Source organism: Ustilago hordei (assembly GCF_900519145.1).
Source record: "Ustilago hordei strain Uho2 genome assembly, contig: UHO2_contig_06, whole genome shotgun sequence".
NCBI classification, from domain to species: domain Eukaryota; kingdom Fungi; phylum Basidiomycota; class Ustilaginomycetes; order Ustilaginales; family Ustilaginaceae; genus Ustilago; species Ustilago hordei.
In genome coordinates, this window is record NW_024545253.1 from 918,848 (window position 1) to 935,002 (window position 16,155).

Here is a 16,155-nt window from a genome sequence, read left to right on the forward strand (position 1 = left end):
AGGAGAGCCGACTGCAGCTTGAACCTGTCAGGATGTTGGCTGTTGCTGCTGCTGTTGCTGCTGCTGCTGCTGCTGCTGCTGCTGCTGCTGCTGCTGACCCTGTTGAGTTCCGAGCTTGAGCTTCAACTTTGAAAGAAAAAGAAAAAAAAGTAAATAAAATAAAAGTGAATAAAATAAAAGGCAGGTTTCAGCTGATTCAGGGCCCAAAAGAGGGTCAGGGTGGACCGCGGATGGTTGTGTCTCGAGGCGGAAGAGCAGTCAGGTGTTGCAGTGGGCAAGCGAGCCAAAAATCACAAAAACGAACAGCAAGGATCAAACAGTGCATCCGATGGGCTGAAAAAACTCAAGAGAAATCAAATCCTTACAGCACCACACATTCCCAAGATGAGCCACGGATTCACACCCACATTGGCTTGGTTTGGTTGTCAAGCTGAGTGAGAGGTGCATGCTTTCGATGCCTGCCAGAGCCTGCAGCGATGACTGACTTGACCGGCTTCATTGATGCTCCTTGTCCTCATCGTCCAGCCCCCCGAAGAAGTTCAGCCACTCAGTTTAGAGGCGTTGTTGTTTGGTAGCGTGTCGACATCTCATCTGCCTGCATGCATCCACGATTGCTTTTGAGAGGTCAACTTCATCAAGAGAGTCTAGATGTAGATTCAGGAACGCCGGCAAGCTAGAAAAGGGAAGCGAGCCCTGTCGGTGCATGTCTTGCAACTACGCAGTGTTTCGCAGCTTGTCGACATCGCATCCCACTTTGACCTTCTCAAGACTTTGCTCCACAGCAAGAAAGATGCTGCTGTCGACAATGAGCAGCAAAAACATAACAGCGGCAGCGGTACACATCCATCGCTTCTGCTTAAACGCGGTGGAGGTCGGAAAAAGGAAAAAGGAAAAAGGAAAAAGGAAAAAGGAAAAACTGACGGGTCTGCTGACGGGTCTGCTGACGGGTCTGCTGACGGGTCTGAGCTCGAAATTTGGCAGTTCCTCTTGTCTGCCGCGCTGATGCTGCATCGGAATGAACTCCGACAAGCTGATGCCTGTTGTGTCAGTCGATCCCTCTCACCTGTAGCAGTAAGTCAAGTTTTGTCCGTTAGCTTTTCTTTGAATGGAGCGAGCAAGCGAGCAAGCGAGCTGGTGGCGCAACAAAAGAAGCCTTCAAAGGAAACGCTTGGCGTTTTGCCTGAAGCGAGGCAAGAGCGTGTTTCTGCATGGATTGCAGCGGATGATTCTCTGATTCTCTGATGATCGCGGCGGCTGCGTCGGTTTCAGTTGAAAATATAGACTCCACTTTGTTTGAGGCCACGATCAGGCTCCCTTCGTACAGGTGTGTAGCAACTGCAGTGAAGTGAACTAAGGCTACAAACATGAGTATATATATATATATATATATATATATATATCTTCACATCCTCTCTGAGAACATCGAGCAACCTTAGGTGAGTCGAGTGTCTCTCCTGCTGAGCTCCTGAGCCGTTGCCATGTCAACCTTGATGCACTTCACGTGCCTCAGTTAGCTCGTGAATAAGCGGGCGTTTGCTTGCACCACCTTGGCCCTCTCGGCATTCTGGATAAACCCTGGAAAATTTCCGACTTATCTTCAACTCTTTCACCTCCACTGCGCCCCGCCTCTTCGATCATTGCTCGTGTGGAACTGACTCTGTCTGGCAGGCTTGAAACAAGCTATCCGGTGACCTCAGTGGTTTCTTCATGCCGAATTCAGTGATCATCCCGTGCGCCGTCCGGTAACCAAGCCTCTTCTTGTTCTCAGGTGATCCAAATGTACGATGGCAGGCTGGCGGGTATGCTCCGTAGGCGAGCGCTGACGAGCGCATCTCGCTTAAATGAGAGCAACAAGGCGTCCAAGCTTGTGGAGACAATGCGGCGATTAGAACGTGGGGTAGGTAGGCAACGAAGCTAGATGGTCAAAGAAGCACAATGACGATTCGCTCGCGCCAAACGCCATGTCCAACATTCCGAATGATGTTGTTGACGCAAAAGAAGCGCCATAGACTTACTCACAATGTCACCTCCCGATCCGAAGCCAGTGGCTCATTCAAACGATGCCCTTCCAATTCTGCCAGCGTTGAACGGTATGAATCATCTCAGGCGCGCACAAACAATAGCCGGTAGCTGTCCAGATGAAATTGAATGTTGGCATGATGGCATAATGTTACAGCAATGAAGCAGCTAGAAAGCAGAAAGCGAGTGAGTTCTGAAGGAAGATGGGAGAACATGGCCCAAACTATCCAGAAGAAGGTCAACGACGGCAACAACGTTCTGAGCTCAAGCTTGCCCAAATTGGGCCTTGAGCTGGAGAATGCTGGCTTTCTGATCGGGCGGGAGCGCATTGATCTGATCGGGTGTGAGTTGAAGAACCTGCATAAGGAGCGCCTTTTGCTCCTCGGGCAGGTTCTGTCCCGCGAGTGCTGCTGCTGGGTCGTTGGCCGGGGCTCCTTGAGGTTGACCGCCGTACCCTTGCTGTCCATAGGGTGCAGGAGGTGGTCGTGCGCTGGGAGGATAAGCACCTCCCGGAGATGGACCGCCGTAGTGCTGAGGAGGTGTCGCAGAGCCTCCATTGTTGGCGCCGGACTGTTGCATGTGTGGTGGAACAGCGGCGGGGGCGGGGGCGGGGGCGGGGGCGCCACCACCAGGCATGGCTCCAGAAGCAGCGAGGATGCGCTGCAGTATCTCAGGGTCGACCACGTTCATCATGAGCATGGCCTGGAAGAGGGCATAGGCTAATTGCGGGTGGCCCGATAGCAAAGCGCGCGCTTGATCGGGCGAAGTAGCAACAAGCGACTTCATCTGGCTCATGATGTCAAGCAGTTGGTTGGGTGGCAGCGTCGCGAGCGTCTGTGTGATAGCATCCGTCGAGCCGACGCCAGGAGGAAGTGGCACGCCGGTGGGAAGATTTGGTGGAAGTTTGACCGGTCCACCGCCAGCACCCATTGGCCCAGCTCCTGGCGCACCGTACGCACCGCCTGCAGGTCCGCCCATCTGAGGACCACCCTGGCCACCGTAGGCCTGACCACCAAATTGCCTTTGCCCAAAGCCGTTGTCTGCAGGACCACGCTGCTGCCATCCACCTCCAGCTTGACCTCCGCCCCTGTTTGCGCCACCATGACCAAAGGTTCCCGGTCTGCCGGCACGTCCAACGGCTGCTGCTCTCCTGCGAAGATCTTCCTGATCAAATTGACCGTGTTGTGTAGATCGTCCTTCCATGAGTGGGTCAATGTCGGCGAACGAGATGCGGAGCGCACGACCTCCAACTTCGACTTCGTTCAGGTTTCGCACTGCTGATGCGGCTGTCTCGGGGTCCTCAAATTCGCAGAATCCATATCCTTTGAACTTGCCCGTCTCTCGATCATTGACGAGACGGAAACCGACAACTTTTCCAACCTCTCTGAAAACATCGGTAAGCTGCTCCTCGGACATGTCGTACGGGATGTTTCCGACTGGCGTGAATGAATGGAATGGAAGAGGGTTTCAAAGTCAGGACTCATCACTCGGTCAACGCCAAAGAAGATCAGATTGGTACCTACCGAAGACGACGCGCGAACCTCTTTGTGGACCCGCCATTTTGATATTCTTTGTGCCCGCGTGGACAGCTCAACAGTGTCGAGGTGGCGTTACGAGGTGGTTGAGGATGGATGTCACTTTGGTGCGTGACAGCCAGGCGTATTCGGGGCAATCCGAAGGCTGAGGGCGCACAAGCTGAGACTGAACAGAGCAAATAAGCAGGCTAAGAGAAGCAGAGCGGATGCGCAACGCAGACCACACAAGAGCGATGACTACCTGTGAAAGATGCAAAGATTACGCTTTGGTCTGGTGCTCTGAAAGCATACACCAAGGCACTGGCTTTCGTAACGCTAAACTCGATGATACGGTCACAGCAACACCTGTCTGAGCTTGCTTGCAGCTATGCTACACGGCCTTATGCAGATGGGGGAGGAAGTGCGCAAAGGCTGGTCGAGTTGCCTTGTATGATGATGGTGTGTTGTGCAAGATTGGCGCAGTCCCAAGTGGAGCCTCATCCAGAATTCTTCAGAATGAGCTCGTGTGGCAGTCGCAAGTCCCGAAGAGCAAGAAGAATGTTTCGGTTCCGATCGAAAAAAAAAGAAAAAAAAGAAAAATGAGAAGCTGGGGCGCTTTAACATTGATAAAGAAGTGCGAAAAGCATCAAAGCGGTCGAGACCCGACATGCCTGCCTTCCCCGCATTTTTGGTGGCAATGTGGGAGAGCGAGAGAGAGAGAAAAGGAGAAAAAAAATTCCCAGAGTGACACTTACTGGGAACTCTGCTCTGAGCTGTGAGATGCCCACTTCCAACGCGCCGAATTTGTACTGCCCAAGTCGCGTGTGTGGTGGCGCTGTTGCTGTGTTCCAAGAACAGAAAACAAAGCGGCGGCAAAGCAGTTGAAGATGCGTCGGCATCTCAAGTAAGATGCACATGTTACGGCCGAGACATTGAGACACGGGAGGCTCACGTAAGCGAGAAGTACAATGAGGTACGTAATTGTTGTCATGGTGACAGCACAGTGGCACCCGGTATCATAGCAACACAGGAGTACAAATGAAGAGACACATCCTGCCTCGAATAGGACCAGAGCAGTGAATGGAGTATATATATGTGTTTGTCATTCAGTCTCACATCATGAAAACTAAGCATTACATAGAACATACGGCTGTGGTAAAGGGAGTCTGATCGTGACCCCGATAACGCCGTATATTAATTGTTATCTTCATTTGATTAAGAGTCTGAAGAAGCTATCACCGAGCTAACCGAAACTCGCCGACAACCATGGTAGAAGACACCGAAACGAGGACCAAAGGAGGCAGAAAAGGCAAGAACACCCAGGTTCGGGTCGATAATAATGCCACGAGCGAGAACGAGCCGGAGGCCATCAATGATGAAGCCGACGAAGACACCGATTCCGACTCCGACTTTGATGATGGTGACAAGCGATATAACTTTCGCACCCTAGCAAAGCTCCTCGAACCCGTGCCAAAGCTCACGTCACGAAACTATCATAGCTGGAGCGCCCACGTGAAATCTTTCCTCCGATCCGTGCCTCATGCGATGAAACATCTCGAGGGAACGTACGACAAGAAACACCCGAAATGGAGCCGCTCCCTCGACGATGCTTTAATCAACGCCCTGCGTGGAACAATCGACACTACCGGAGAACACAATGTAAATTACCTCGTTCTAGATGTAATCAAGGAGTACCTTACTTTCAACCAAGTGTGGAGAAAGATCGAAAACGGTCTCACGAATGAAGCCACCAAGACGTCTCACAGACTTGCGCTTATCTCGCAACTCAACGATACAAAGATGTTTAACTCGGACGCCAGAAAGCTAATTCAAGAGATCCGGTCCATACAAACCGAAAGCAGCCTCCTCGGCAAACCATTCGCCGATGATACATTGTTCTCGGCTCTGCAGAAATGCACGATCCGGCATCCGGTGTACAAGGAGACGGTTGCCACCATCCATCAAATCGATTTCAACGCCCTTGCCACCGCACTAAGCATCCGGCAGACCGCTGTCGAGAGCGTCCCCGCACAAAGGATCGACCCTCGACAAGCCAGTGCTAGAACCGCCGGCAACGACGATCAAAACGAACGGGCCGGAGAGACCGAAGCCGAAGCCGACAACAGCCACGCGAGCTCGAGGAACGCAAGCAAGTCACGCCGAATCCGATGCTGGGTCTGCAAGCGACCGGGACATGGTATCAGTCAATGCGACGCCTTGGTTACCATTCCCAAGGACTCCCCCCTCGCTGAACCTAAATAGGAAGCGTGGTGCTCCCTCACCCTCCCAATAAAATGGCAGGACCCCTCGAACACAAAAGAAACAGCTCATTGGCTCTTGGACTCGGGGGCGAGTTACCATATGGTGAACGACTACAGCATGCTCATCCACCCGAGAACTTGCCGAAAGTGGATAATTACCGCCAGAAGCGAGGTCTTGGAAGCGGCAGCTATAGGAGATGCAAGCATATCAACAGATTACGGGGAAATCTCTCTGCAAAATGTATTGTATGTAAAGCACCTTAATGTTAACCTTCTGTCAACAAATTCATTAACGGATGAAGGAGCACGAGTGATATTGGACACAACCGGCAGCCAAATTTTTCTAACAAACGGCATGACACTTAAGATTGCAAAGAATCGCGAGCGAGGACTTCTGGAGTTCCGAGGTGACACATGGCAAGAAAGCGCAATGGCCACATCAGCACCATTGTTTGAAGGTGTTGATGAGGAGTTCGAGCATATTGAGAATGAGCCGAAAGTTTCAAAACAACAACTATGGCATGAGCGTCTCGGGCACCCAGGAAGAGATAAAGCCAAGGCGATCACAACCAAGTTAAAGGATAAGCATACCATGAAATTGGATCCAAACACCACTCTGACGTGTGAGCAGTGCGTACGATCCAAGAGCACAAGCGCTCGGATGGGGAAAGGTAGCGGCGAAAGAGCCGTAGGGCCCCTGGATCTTATCCACGTCGATCTAATAATAGACTCGTCCCACGTGACGGAGTACACATGCACGTTGGTGCTGGTCGACGATCATAGCAAGTATGTGTATGCACAGCCATTGACACGAAAGAGTCATGCCTTTATGCAACTCAAAAGGATTGTTTCGTTCCTGGAGACACAGACGGATCGGAAGCTAAAAACGATCCGATCCGATCAAGGAACGGAATGGAAAAGCAATGATGCATTAGAATGGTCGTTAGAAAAGGGCATAGAGTGGCAAACCACCGTAGGGTACAACAGCAAACAAAATGGACGGGTAGAAAGAATGAACAGGACCCTTGGAGAGAAGATGAGAACGTTGCTAATGCAGAGGAGACTACCGAAGAAGTTCTGGCCATACGCGATCAGAGCTGCGGCGTTCAAAATAAACCTCACTCCGAGCGTTGATAATGAATTCCCTTATCAAGCGATGTTTGGCAAGTCGCCGGAACGAGCTTTAAAGCTCCTACGAGTGTTTGGTTGTCTGGCATGGGTAAACGTACCCAAAGTTAAACGGGACAACAAGAAACTGGACCAGCGAGCCGTCGCATCCATTTTCTTAGGGTACAGTCTAGAAAGGAAGGGCTGGCTCTTCTACAGCCCGGACTACAATCCGAACATCTTCTGGAGCAACTCAGCAAAATTCATGGAATCAAAGTGCTGGTCAGACAGAACAGAGTGGCGACCGGTTGACACAAAGGCACCCCCAATGATGATGACAGAGGAAAATTTCGAAGATCTAGGATACAATAAAGAAAATATATTCGACGAAACAGATGAAGAGCCACTACGAGAATACATGGATATGGAGACAGATTCGGAAGAAAGATTAAGCGAAGGAACAGCGGAGGTGATGGAACAAGGACCAATCGCCGAAACTCAAATTGACAGCGAATTCTATGGACTCGTAGCGACGCGACCGGAATGGAGAAAGAACCTGGACCCAACCATACATGAAGCAATGAGTGGAAAGGACAGAAAACACTGGGAGGAGGCCATGCGAAAGGAGCTGGATGGATTGGAGGCGATGGGCACATGGGAGATAGTCGACCTCCCAAAGGGTGCAAATACTGTCGACACACGTTGGGTACTCAAGATCAAAACCGATGCAAACCTCGTGCCGACAAAGTTCAAAGCCCGGCTCGTGGCATGAGGTTTCACTCAACGCGAGGGCATCGACTATACAGAGGTCTTTGCACCAGTAGCACCCATCCAATCCATTCGAGGGGTGATCGCTGTCGCAGCAGTACGAGATTGGGAAATGGATTCTATCGACGTAAAGCAAGCGTACCTGAACTCCACTATACACCATGATGTATACCTCAAGCCCCCAGTAGGAATCGAAATGCCACCCGGAAAAGTGTTGAAGGTAGTGAAAGGACTGTACGGTCTGAAACAATCGGGCCGAGAATGGAACATTGAGTTAGACTCACATCTCCGGACGATCGGATTCCATTGCATGCCGAGCGCACCATGCCTATACTCAAGAGGGACAGGCGACAAGATCACGATCATCACAGCATACGTGGACGACATGCTAATAACATCACCCAGTCGTGATGAAGTAGATCGCGCAAAGCGAGAGATCATGGACAAATGGGAGACACAAGACAATGGAAGGGTCAAAGAGTTTCTGGGTATCAAGATCACACGTGATAGAAGACGGAGGAGGATATCTCTGGGTCTAACGGCATACATCAAGGAAATGGTGAACAAATGGTTAGGAGGAGCAAACGAGAAATCTTGGGTACCCATGCTGAGTGTAGCGAACGTTGCCGGAGGCGAGCGATGTGAACCTCAGCGAGCAAAGAAGTATCAAGAATTGGTCGGCCAACTATTATGGGTCTCCAACACAGCCCGACCAGATATTGCCTTTGCCGTCGGCGTATTGGCGCGATATATGTCGATCCCGATCGACAGTGCATGGAAGGCAGCCATCCACGTGGTAAAGTACCTGAACCAAACGAACGAATATCAGTTGCACCTAGGAGGGGAGACAAACGAGCACTCGGATACACCGGTAACGACGTATACCGACGCAAACTGGGCATCCGACCCCACAAATGGACAAAGAAGCACCTCGGGGTCGATAACATATGTATATGGGTGTCCAGTGAGTTGGAAATCACACGTTCAGAAGTGTGTGGCATTGTCGGCAGTCGAAGCAGAGTTTGTCGCCGCTTCTGAAGCGGTACGAGAAACCTTATTCTTCTCATATTTGCTCCGGGATTTGGAGACCACGGACATTCGGCCCGTACTATACACAGATAGCCAGGGGTGCATACAGGTGAGTAAAGATCCAGCCAAACATTGGAAGTTAAAGCACATCGACACACGGTATCATTTCGTTCGCGATCACGTACAAGAGGGCGATGTGGAAATCAAATATGTCGGAACGGCAAACAACGTTGCAGATGTCTTGACAAAACCCTTACAGGGTCTTAACACCTCACGATTGGCTAGGATGATAGGACTGGAGATCCCGCCGAAGGGGGGAGTTGAAGATGCGTCGGCATCTCAAGTAAGATGCACATGTTACGGCCGAGACATTGAGACACGGGAGGCTCACGTAAGCGAGAAGTACAATGAGGTACGTAATTGTTGTCATGGTGACAGCACAGTGGCACCCGGTATCATAGCAACACAGGAGTACAAATGAAGAGACACATCCTGCCTCGAATAGGACCAGAGCAGTGAATGGAGTATATATATGTGTTTGTCATTCAGTCTCACATCATGAAAACTAAGCATTACATAGAACATACGGCTGTGGTAAAGGGAGTCTGATCGTGACCCCGATAACGCCGTATATTAATTGTTATCTTCATTTAAAGCACAACTCTGAGTGAAGCGAGTCGGCAACTTCCATGGAAAGAATTCAAACTCGCTAGAAAAAGAGCGCTGCAACATGGACTTACTCTTAACCCAGTCAACCCTTCCGACCCTGCATTCACCCTCATCCTCCATCCTATCATCCATCGTATACCCTTCTTTCCATAGGGAAGTCATCATCCTTAGGTTGACGTACACATAAACTTCAGTCGTCTCGCCACAAGGGGCTGCGCAATACACATTCCCTTTTTAACTTGACTTGCCGTTGTTTCAACCTTTTATCATCCTCTCGTCGCGAAACCGTCACATGGATCAACATGTCGTCCTCCACGCTGACCTCGATGACAAGCACACGCACTCTCATCCGAGCTGCTGCCAATCTCGAGGCATGTCGCACCTTTGCATCATCATCGTCAGCCTCCTCTCCCGCCTCTTCATCGACAGCAACTTCCTCTTCTTCATCGGCGAGACTATCACGTCGATCTGCACGTTTCACAGCTCGACCCGGCGCAGACATGGTCGGCCCAGCCGATCCGATCAGCAATCTTCGGCCCATCCGATATGGCTCTGCTTTCGAAGAGGTTTCATCCCATACGTCCTCTTTGGCTGCGCACGCCTCTGGCTCATCAGCAGCGCTGAGCATGTCACATCCCTACTCTCTCCACGAATTCACTACGTCAGGAGATTCTAGCCTTGGCTGGTCTGGCACCGCACACTCTCGTCGAAGGAAAGCCAAGTCAGCTTCACTCTACTTCGAACGGCTTCTTGCAAAACTCGAGGAAGCCGAGCTGGCGCATAAGCTTCGTATGGCAAGGGCAGACAACTTCAACCAACGCTTCTGGCAGGACAATAACGCCCGCTTCATTCGGGCACTCTCCGAATTCCGATCGCGGACTGGCTCGAGCAAGGCGGTTGCAACACTACCGGCCGCATCCTCAGCAAATGGCAATCAAGCAGCTGCTACGTCTCAGCAGCAGGGACAAGAGTCCGAACTGGACTTGGATTCGGACTCGCTGGCCACCTTCTACTCGGCTTGGCTCAAGGCTAATGCTGCCCGTCACCGCGCATACAACAGGCAACTGTGGTTGCAAACGTTTGGAGACCTGGCTCCTGCTGCTAGGTACCAGTGTCTGCGTGCTTGGGCAAAGGTTGTCGGCGCCATCGAACGTAGATTGGGTCGTGTGGGCTGAATGACGGATCGGCAGCGGGGGCGGCAGTCCCTTCAGGCGTGTATAAGCTCATGGAATTGGCCATATGCTGTAGCGGCAGTCTACCGTCATCTCGAGTTGCCACCGATATGGGCTTTTCATGCAATCAGCGACATCCTCTCTCTTACTAAGTTATCTCTTGGTTTCTCGTTCACCGGTCAGGCCACAAACATGTATTCTTATCACTATCTCGTAATTGCAAACTTTCTTGTTCACATGATCTGAAGCTCTTGGCACAATGGACCTGCGGCCAACTAACGCACAGAGTTAGGATTTTTTCTTCATTCGGCACAGCGGCAGCCTGCCGTTCTTTGAGCTTTTGTGTAGTGACAGAAATGCTTGTCGCAGCACTGGATTGTTTGATCTTGACTATATGTGATGATGCTTAAGGCACAGATTCCTTCATTAGCCGCGTGGAAAGAGCCAGATTTTGAGCAGCAACACAACAACCCTCGCATCGCTTCACCATTGCCTCGAACGATGGCAAAGCTGGCAAATCGGACTTGGTGCCGAAGGGGGTTCCCTGACTTGAGGTAGCAAGTTGATGTCGCACAGCGTTATCCCTGGAGACGTGCGACTTCATTGCTGACAAGCAGTTCTTGAACTCGACAGCGTCTTGGTCAAGCGCTTCACTTAGTTCCGAAAGGAAGGCCTTGAAAGCGGGCTCTTGTTGCTCAGTTGATCTTCCCGACTCGTTCTTTTTTTCGTCCTTTTGCTGCGTAAAGGCAGTCGCATCGCTTGCATGCAGCATAAGCATCGCCCGCGCAACAAGAAACTTCACCTGGTTGATACGGTCCCGTGCCTCCATCTGCAATGTTCGAACGAACGCGAACGCTATTAAGCCACCCTTCTTCATCTCTTCTGTCAGAACGGCCGCGTCCACATTCTTGCTGTCGGCATTGCTCGAAGTCTTTCCCAGTTTGTGTAAGCTCGACTCGGACTTCACCGCCGTTTGTCTTTGACGTTGCACGAAGGTACGTTTGCGGCTCTCGGAACGTGTTGGCATAGTCAATGGAAAGCTACATTCTGCTGAGTTCTCTAGTTCAAGCCTGTTAAGTGATAAAAAGTCGCTGACAGAGTTGGCGTCTCGGTCCGTGCCTCGTGCATTGGCCAGCCTCGCGTTCGTCTTCTCTTCGAGCGGAACAGCATACGCCAGCGCTGCATGGAAGTCGACCGTGTCCTCATCATTTCTGCGGACCTGGAACTGGAAGCGAGATGGTGTCTTCTGATGGTCCGGATGTGTGCGAGCTGCTTCACGCAGGTAACTGCTGAGAACTTTCGCTACGACGAATGGCTGGCAATCGAGGAGCGGGAGCATAAGATAATGGAGCGCGTTGGCACGTAGCAACTTGATGCGATCCGTGATTCCCTCTACGAATGCGACGGGGTTGATGTACCTTCGTTCAACCAGATCATAGACAGACAAGAGCAGTTGTGCAGCGGTCTCGGCGCGTACTGCCATGCTCCGTTCTTCTTTCTGATGCGTGAGTCTCTGCCTGTGCAGCAGCTCCGCCTGCGACACTGAAGAGATACGCCGGGCGTCGCCACGAGTTTCGTTCGACGTGGCTGTGTCGAACAGGTCGGAGGCCGCCTTTGTCTCGGAAGACGACAGTGCGTATGCAGGAAGGACGCGGGGGAATGAAAATGCGACATCCAAGGCTCGATCGATGTCGTCAGTGCCATCCGAGTTGGCGGCTGCCTTGGATTTCAGACGAGTCGTCGATTGAGCTGCATGACTGCCAGGGAACTGCCAGAGCAGAGGGGGAGCATCGGCTTTGTCGTCATTCATGTTTCCGTTCGCCGACGTTGTGAGGAGAGAAGAGTCTCGCCAGAGGACAAGAAGGACCGCCAGAGTGCGCCATGCACCTTCGGTCATGCAGATCTGTCGATTGCTTGCCTCTCTGCCCTGAGAATCAAGCGGGGCCGGCTTGCTTGAGCGCGCTCGCTTGAGTGGTTTGGCGGGGGAAGGCTTCTTTTGGCGCTGAGTTTTGGGTTGAAGCGGACGCTTCTTGGAGCGACCGGGGATGCGAAGGTCGGGCAGGTCGTCGTCGGCGGAGGTGTCTTCGCCGTCCGAGTCAGAAGGGGATGCATGATCCGACCTTCTACGTTGAAGCTGCCTCAGCTGATCTTCGAGACGCTGTTGGCTGGACGTTGCGGTTTGCAGTTGCCTCTGATATCGCCTTCGCTCTGCATCGTTCATCCAGAACTCGGCGACTTGATCCGGGGAGACCTCTTCGCTCTCGACAGGAGAGGAGAATCTGTGGTTGCATAACAAGTCCCATATGTCTTCAGCGCGGTGCAAGTTGGTACGAATCCAGCGTTCGATGGAGCTTTGTTCGAAGGAGCCATCGTCATGGCCTTGGTCGGAGTGAGGCAAGCTTGTATTGGCACGACGAGGCGATTTCGATGATTCAACCATAGGAGTTTCCAGCGGCTTTCTTCTAGAAGGGAAAGCTTCGAGAACGTGCCGCGCTAACATGCAGTTGTCGTGCCCGCTGACATCGAGTGAGGAGCTGTGTCTACAGCGTTGGAGAAGAAGGAGTGATGTTGCTTTCAGCACGGCGGTCTGCGATGGTCTATCCGACGCTGCGGAAGCGGCCTTTATCACATCGCGATCGCTCTTGTTCCTTTTCGAGTGTGTCAAAAGCCGTGCGGCGATGTCATGGAGTTGATGATCGAGCGTCCACCTCGAAGTGGAAGTGAGTTGGCCGGGATCCAGCGAGCAGAGGCTCAGAGCTACGAGCTTCTGTATCAAGCTTTTGGAGGGCTTGATCCTTTCGGTGGTGAGCTGCTCCAAAAGATCCACTGCCTGATCGTGTTGGTCCTCGTCGAACCGGTCATCGACGAGCTGGGCCAACGAGAGTGGCAACTGTATGAAAGGCCTCTTCTGCTTCTGCGTCGAAGCGATTAGTTTGTCCCCGCTCATGCTGGCGAAGTTGTTAGGAAGCCCGAGCCTTGAGACTCGCTCGTTTGATGGATGTCGAGATTTGAGAAGACAATGGTGAGCAAAAAAGATTGAAGAGCGGAAACGTTCTGACCACGGAAGGTCTGAGTGCAGCAGAAAAGCTTGATCTCGAAGAACACACAAAGAAAGGGTCCTTTTCCGCAATCCGAACCTTCAATTCATACCATAAACTAAGGCGACTGGAAATCATAAGAGAGGTCTAAGATTGCGGGATGAGCGTGAGAGTGCTCACAGGCACGTGAGGCTCCCGGACCGCCGTAAGGGAGGGCCGGATGAGCGCAAGAGAGCGGGAAGACAAGAATACAGCTAACCAAAACACTTAAAGAGACGGCGAGATTCTGCTAAGCGAGCAGCTGCGCGAATGGTGGATTGGAGAGAGGGGCATTTTGTAGCTGCGCGATGACTTGGCAGAATCTCCGACCACGGATCACATCACGTGCTTTAAATCACTTGATTACCATTCCTTCACGGAGCAGAGGAGAAGAGTCGTTTCCACGCACAGAGAGGTACATCCGACGCGTGAGAAAAAGATGCGTGTTTTTCGAAAATGTCACTTTTTCAGAGAACAGCGTCCGGCGGCAATTCCGAACAGCGCGTGTGCTCTACCAACCAAAGTGTCGTTGTCGTCGGCTGAGCCGATGATGCTCGACCTTTGTGACTACCATCACCCCTCGCCTCTGACCGTCACAAGTATCACGAACCTCTGTCTACGCCCTCCAGAGTCCCACGCCACGCAGAACTTCCCACGCCTCGTTCAAACTTTTGCTCTTCGGCCCAGCCGCGCATCGGATTCACTGCAAATCCAGGGACACTCACCACTACGATCACGCTAGAGCGGATAAATCACATACACAATGTCAGGCCACTTTCCGCGTCTGAACCTGGACAAGCCAGCAGACTTGGAGCATGTGCTTCAAGTGATCGATCAACATGCTCACAAAGTGGCTCAAATGGAGTTTGGAAGCGAGCTGGAGCGTGATAAGGCGCTGAAAGCAGTCGTGGTCAAAGTAATCAAGAGGGTAAGTCTGGTTTTTGGCTGTATCTCTGGGCTTCAAATGCTCAGTGTCGGAGGGGTGAAAAGTATATGAAAGGCAAGCTCTGACTCGCTCTGTCGCATTCCTTTGCCTCCGTCTCTGCACAGCTAACGGGTGCGACGAAAGCCAAGATCGAACGAAACCTGCTCTACAACGGCATGTCACTCAGCGAATATGCCAGGCATAGCAAAGGTACGTAAAACGTAGCACGAGATGCCGAACACGCTGCGAAAGCAGAAGCAGGCATTCGACGTTGAGGATGGCTTTATTGGGATGCTCACTGATGCTAGCTGAGCTATGTACTTGGCTGTCTCTTTCCTTTTTCCATGCTACAGAAGTCGAGCCATTCGATGAAGATCTTTCGCGACGGCTGCAAGTGTTGAACGACCAGGCTAATACACTGACGACCGAAGTGATTGCCTATCGCAAGGCGCTCCCAACACGCAGAGCACAGGCTATGGAGAGGAGAGCAGCAGTCGTCCGCGCGCTCGAGGCTAGGAAAGAGGAGCAACGAAGAGTAGCAGAGAAAGAGCATGCTAAAAAGCTACGCGAACAGAGCAAGCCAATGGCTGTGGACCTCAAGAGGAAAGCCGAGGTCGCAAACACCCTCACACAGTCTGTCGTCGACATCACCAGTCTCCAGGTTGTAAGTGCCGCATCCCCCGGGCTTTGGTCAAAGAGCAGGCCCCACAAGCCGACCCGTACTGACTCTACATCTTTATGTGTCATCTTCCAATCTTCACTGTTTGCAACGCGTTATAGTCCATCCTCGAGCAAGCGACAGCAGCAAACGAACAAGCCAAGCTGGTCAAGCGTCTTCGAACCATGCCAGCATAGCGCGCTTTTTCGATTCGAGCAAACCCCGCAGTCGACTATCAGCTCTTCACCATGTATCGTTCTGTCCTTTGCATTCGTGCCCACTTATATATACCCTACAGCCACGTAGCGATTGGATGTCAAAGCCCTTGCTTCGCGATCTCCTGTGTGTGTAGAATGCAGTCTGAATGTATCGTGAACGTGCAATGAAAGAAGATTGGCTAGATCAATCATATTATTATTTTAAGCTAATTTGAATATCTGCGGCCATAGAACCTTGAAAGCACCGCATCCCGTCCGATCTGCGAAGTTAAGCAAGGTATCGCCTAGTCAGTACTGCGGTGGGGGACCACGCGGGAATCCTAGGTGCTGCAGTTTTTCTTTTTCAACATGTTCTTTTTCCTGCCTTTGTTTCTCGCTCTTTTTCTTGCTTGCTTATTCAGACTTCTTGAATTTCTCCACAGGACTGAGAGCCTGACTTCAGTCTGGACAAAGATCTTCCCCTCTTGAGATTCAGCCCCGCTTCTGTCCGTCGAGGCCACAGTTACACGAGTTGTCGCTCTGTTTTCACGAGAGGAGGGAATGCAGAAGGGTCTAGCGAGAGGCCTTGACCCAAGCGTGCTTGGCTAATTATATATGGGCCCTGACGCGACTCAGACGAGAATGATTAATAGTTTTGAGTCAGAGTTTACCGCAAATTGGCGTCTAGGAATGCCAAGCCAAACGATGTGTGTCTTGGCGCATCTCGAACCAAGTCGCGGGTCACTTGGGCTGAGTGCA

At 51.7% G+C, this 16,155-nt stretch overlaps 6 protein-coding genes and 1 non-coding gene across 7 annotated transcripts; 5 read left to right on the plus strand and 2 right to left on the minus strand.

The window, feature by feature from the left end:
- Nucleotides 1–32: 32 nt before the first annotated feature.
- UHO2_03747 (uncharacterized protein) lies at nucleotides 33–1,242 on the plus strand (the record flags this gene model as incomplete). Its single annotated transcript, XM_041554353.1, has 3 exons — nucleotides 33–106; nucleotides 201–434; nucleotides 723–1,242. 3 exons carry the CDS (start codon nucleotides 33–35, stop codon nucleotides 1,240–1,242), a joined length of 828 nt encoding a protein of 275 aa, XP_041410287.1.
- A 1,041-nt stretch (nucleotides 1,243–2,283) lies between these two features.
- On the minus strand, nucleotides 2,284–3,579 carry UHO2_03748 (uncharacterized protein; the record flags this gene model as incomplete). Its single annotated transcript, XM_041554354.1, has 2 exons — nucleotides 2,284–3,455; nucleotides 3,543–3,579. 2 exons carry the CDS (start codon nucleotides 3,577–3,579, stop codon nucleotides 2,284–2,286), a joined length of 1,209 nt encoding a protein of 402 aa, XP_041410288.1.
- Nucleotides 3,580–4,799: 1,220 nt separating this feature from the next.
- Nucleotides 4,800–9,179, plus strand: UHO2_03749 (uncharacterized protein; the record flags this gene model as incomplete). Its single annotated transcript, XM_041554355.1, has 3 exons — nucleotides 4,800–5,753; nucleotides 5,835–7,664; nucleotides 7,692–9,179. The coding sequence occupies 3 exons, from the start codon at nucleotides 4,800–4,802 to the stop codon at nucleotides 9,177–9,179; spliced, it is 4,272 nt and encodes a 1,423-aa protein (XP_041410289.1).
- A 490-nt stretch (nucleotides 9,180–9,669) lies between these two features.
- Nucleotides 9,670–10,542, plus strand: UHO2_03750 (uncharacterized protein; the record flags this gene model as incomplete). The annotated part of the gene is made up of 1 exon (XM_041554356.1): nucleotides 9,670–10,542. One exon carries the CDS (start codon nucleotides 9,670–9,672, stop codon nucleotides 10,540–10,542), a length of 873 nt encoding a protein of 290 aa, XP_041410290.1.
- Nucleotides 10,543–10,945: 403 nt separating this feature from the next.
- UHO2_03751 (uncharacterized protein) lies at nucleotides 10,946–13,486 on the minus strand (the record flags this gene model as incomplete). Its single annotated transcript, XM_041554357.1, has 1 exon — nucleotides 10,946–13,486. The coding sequence occupies one exon, from the start codon at nucleotides 13,484–13,486 to the stop codon at nucleotides 10,946–10,948; it is 2,541 nt and encodes an 846-aa protein (XP_041410291.1).
- An 893-nt stretch (nucleotides 13,487–14,379) lies between these two features.
- UHO2_03752 (uncharacterized protein) lies at nucleotides 14,380–15,396 on the plus strand (the record flags this gene model as incomplete). Its single annotated transcript, XM_041554358.1, has 4 exons — nucleotides 14,380–14,544; nucleotides 14,667–14,751; nucleotides 14,895–15,205; nucleotides 15,322–15,396. The coding sequence occupies 4 exons, from the start codon at nucleotides 14,380–14,382 to the stop codon at nucleotides 15,394–15,396; spliced, it is 636 nt and encodes a 211-aa protein (XP_041410292.1).
- A 242-nt stretch (nucleotides 15,397–15,638) lies between these two features.
- Nucleotides 15,639–15,753, plus strand: UHO2_10173. Its single transcript, XR_005960681.1, has one exon. It is a non-coding gene; the product is annotated as a ribosomal RNA (ribosomal RNA).
- Nucleotides 15,754–16,155: the final 402 nt, after the last annotated feature.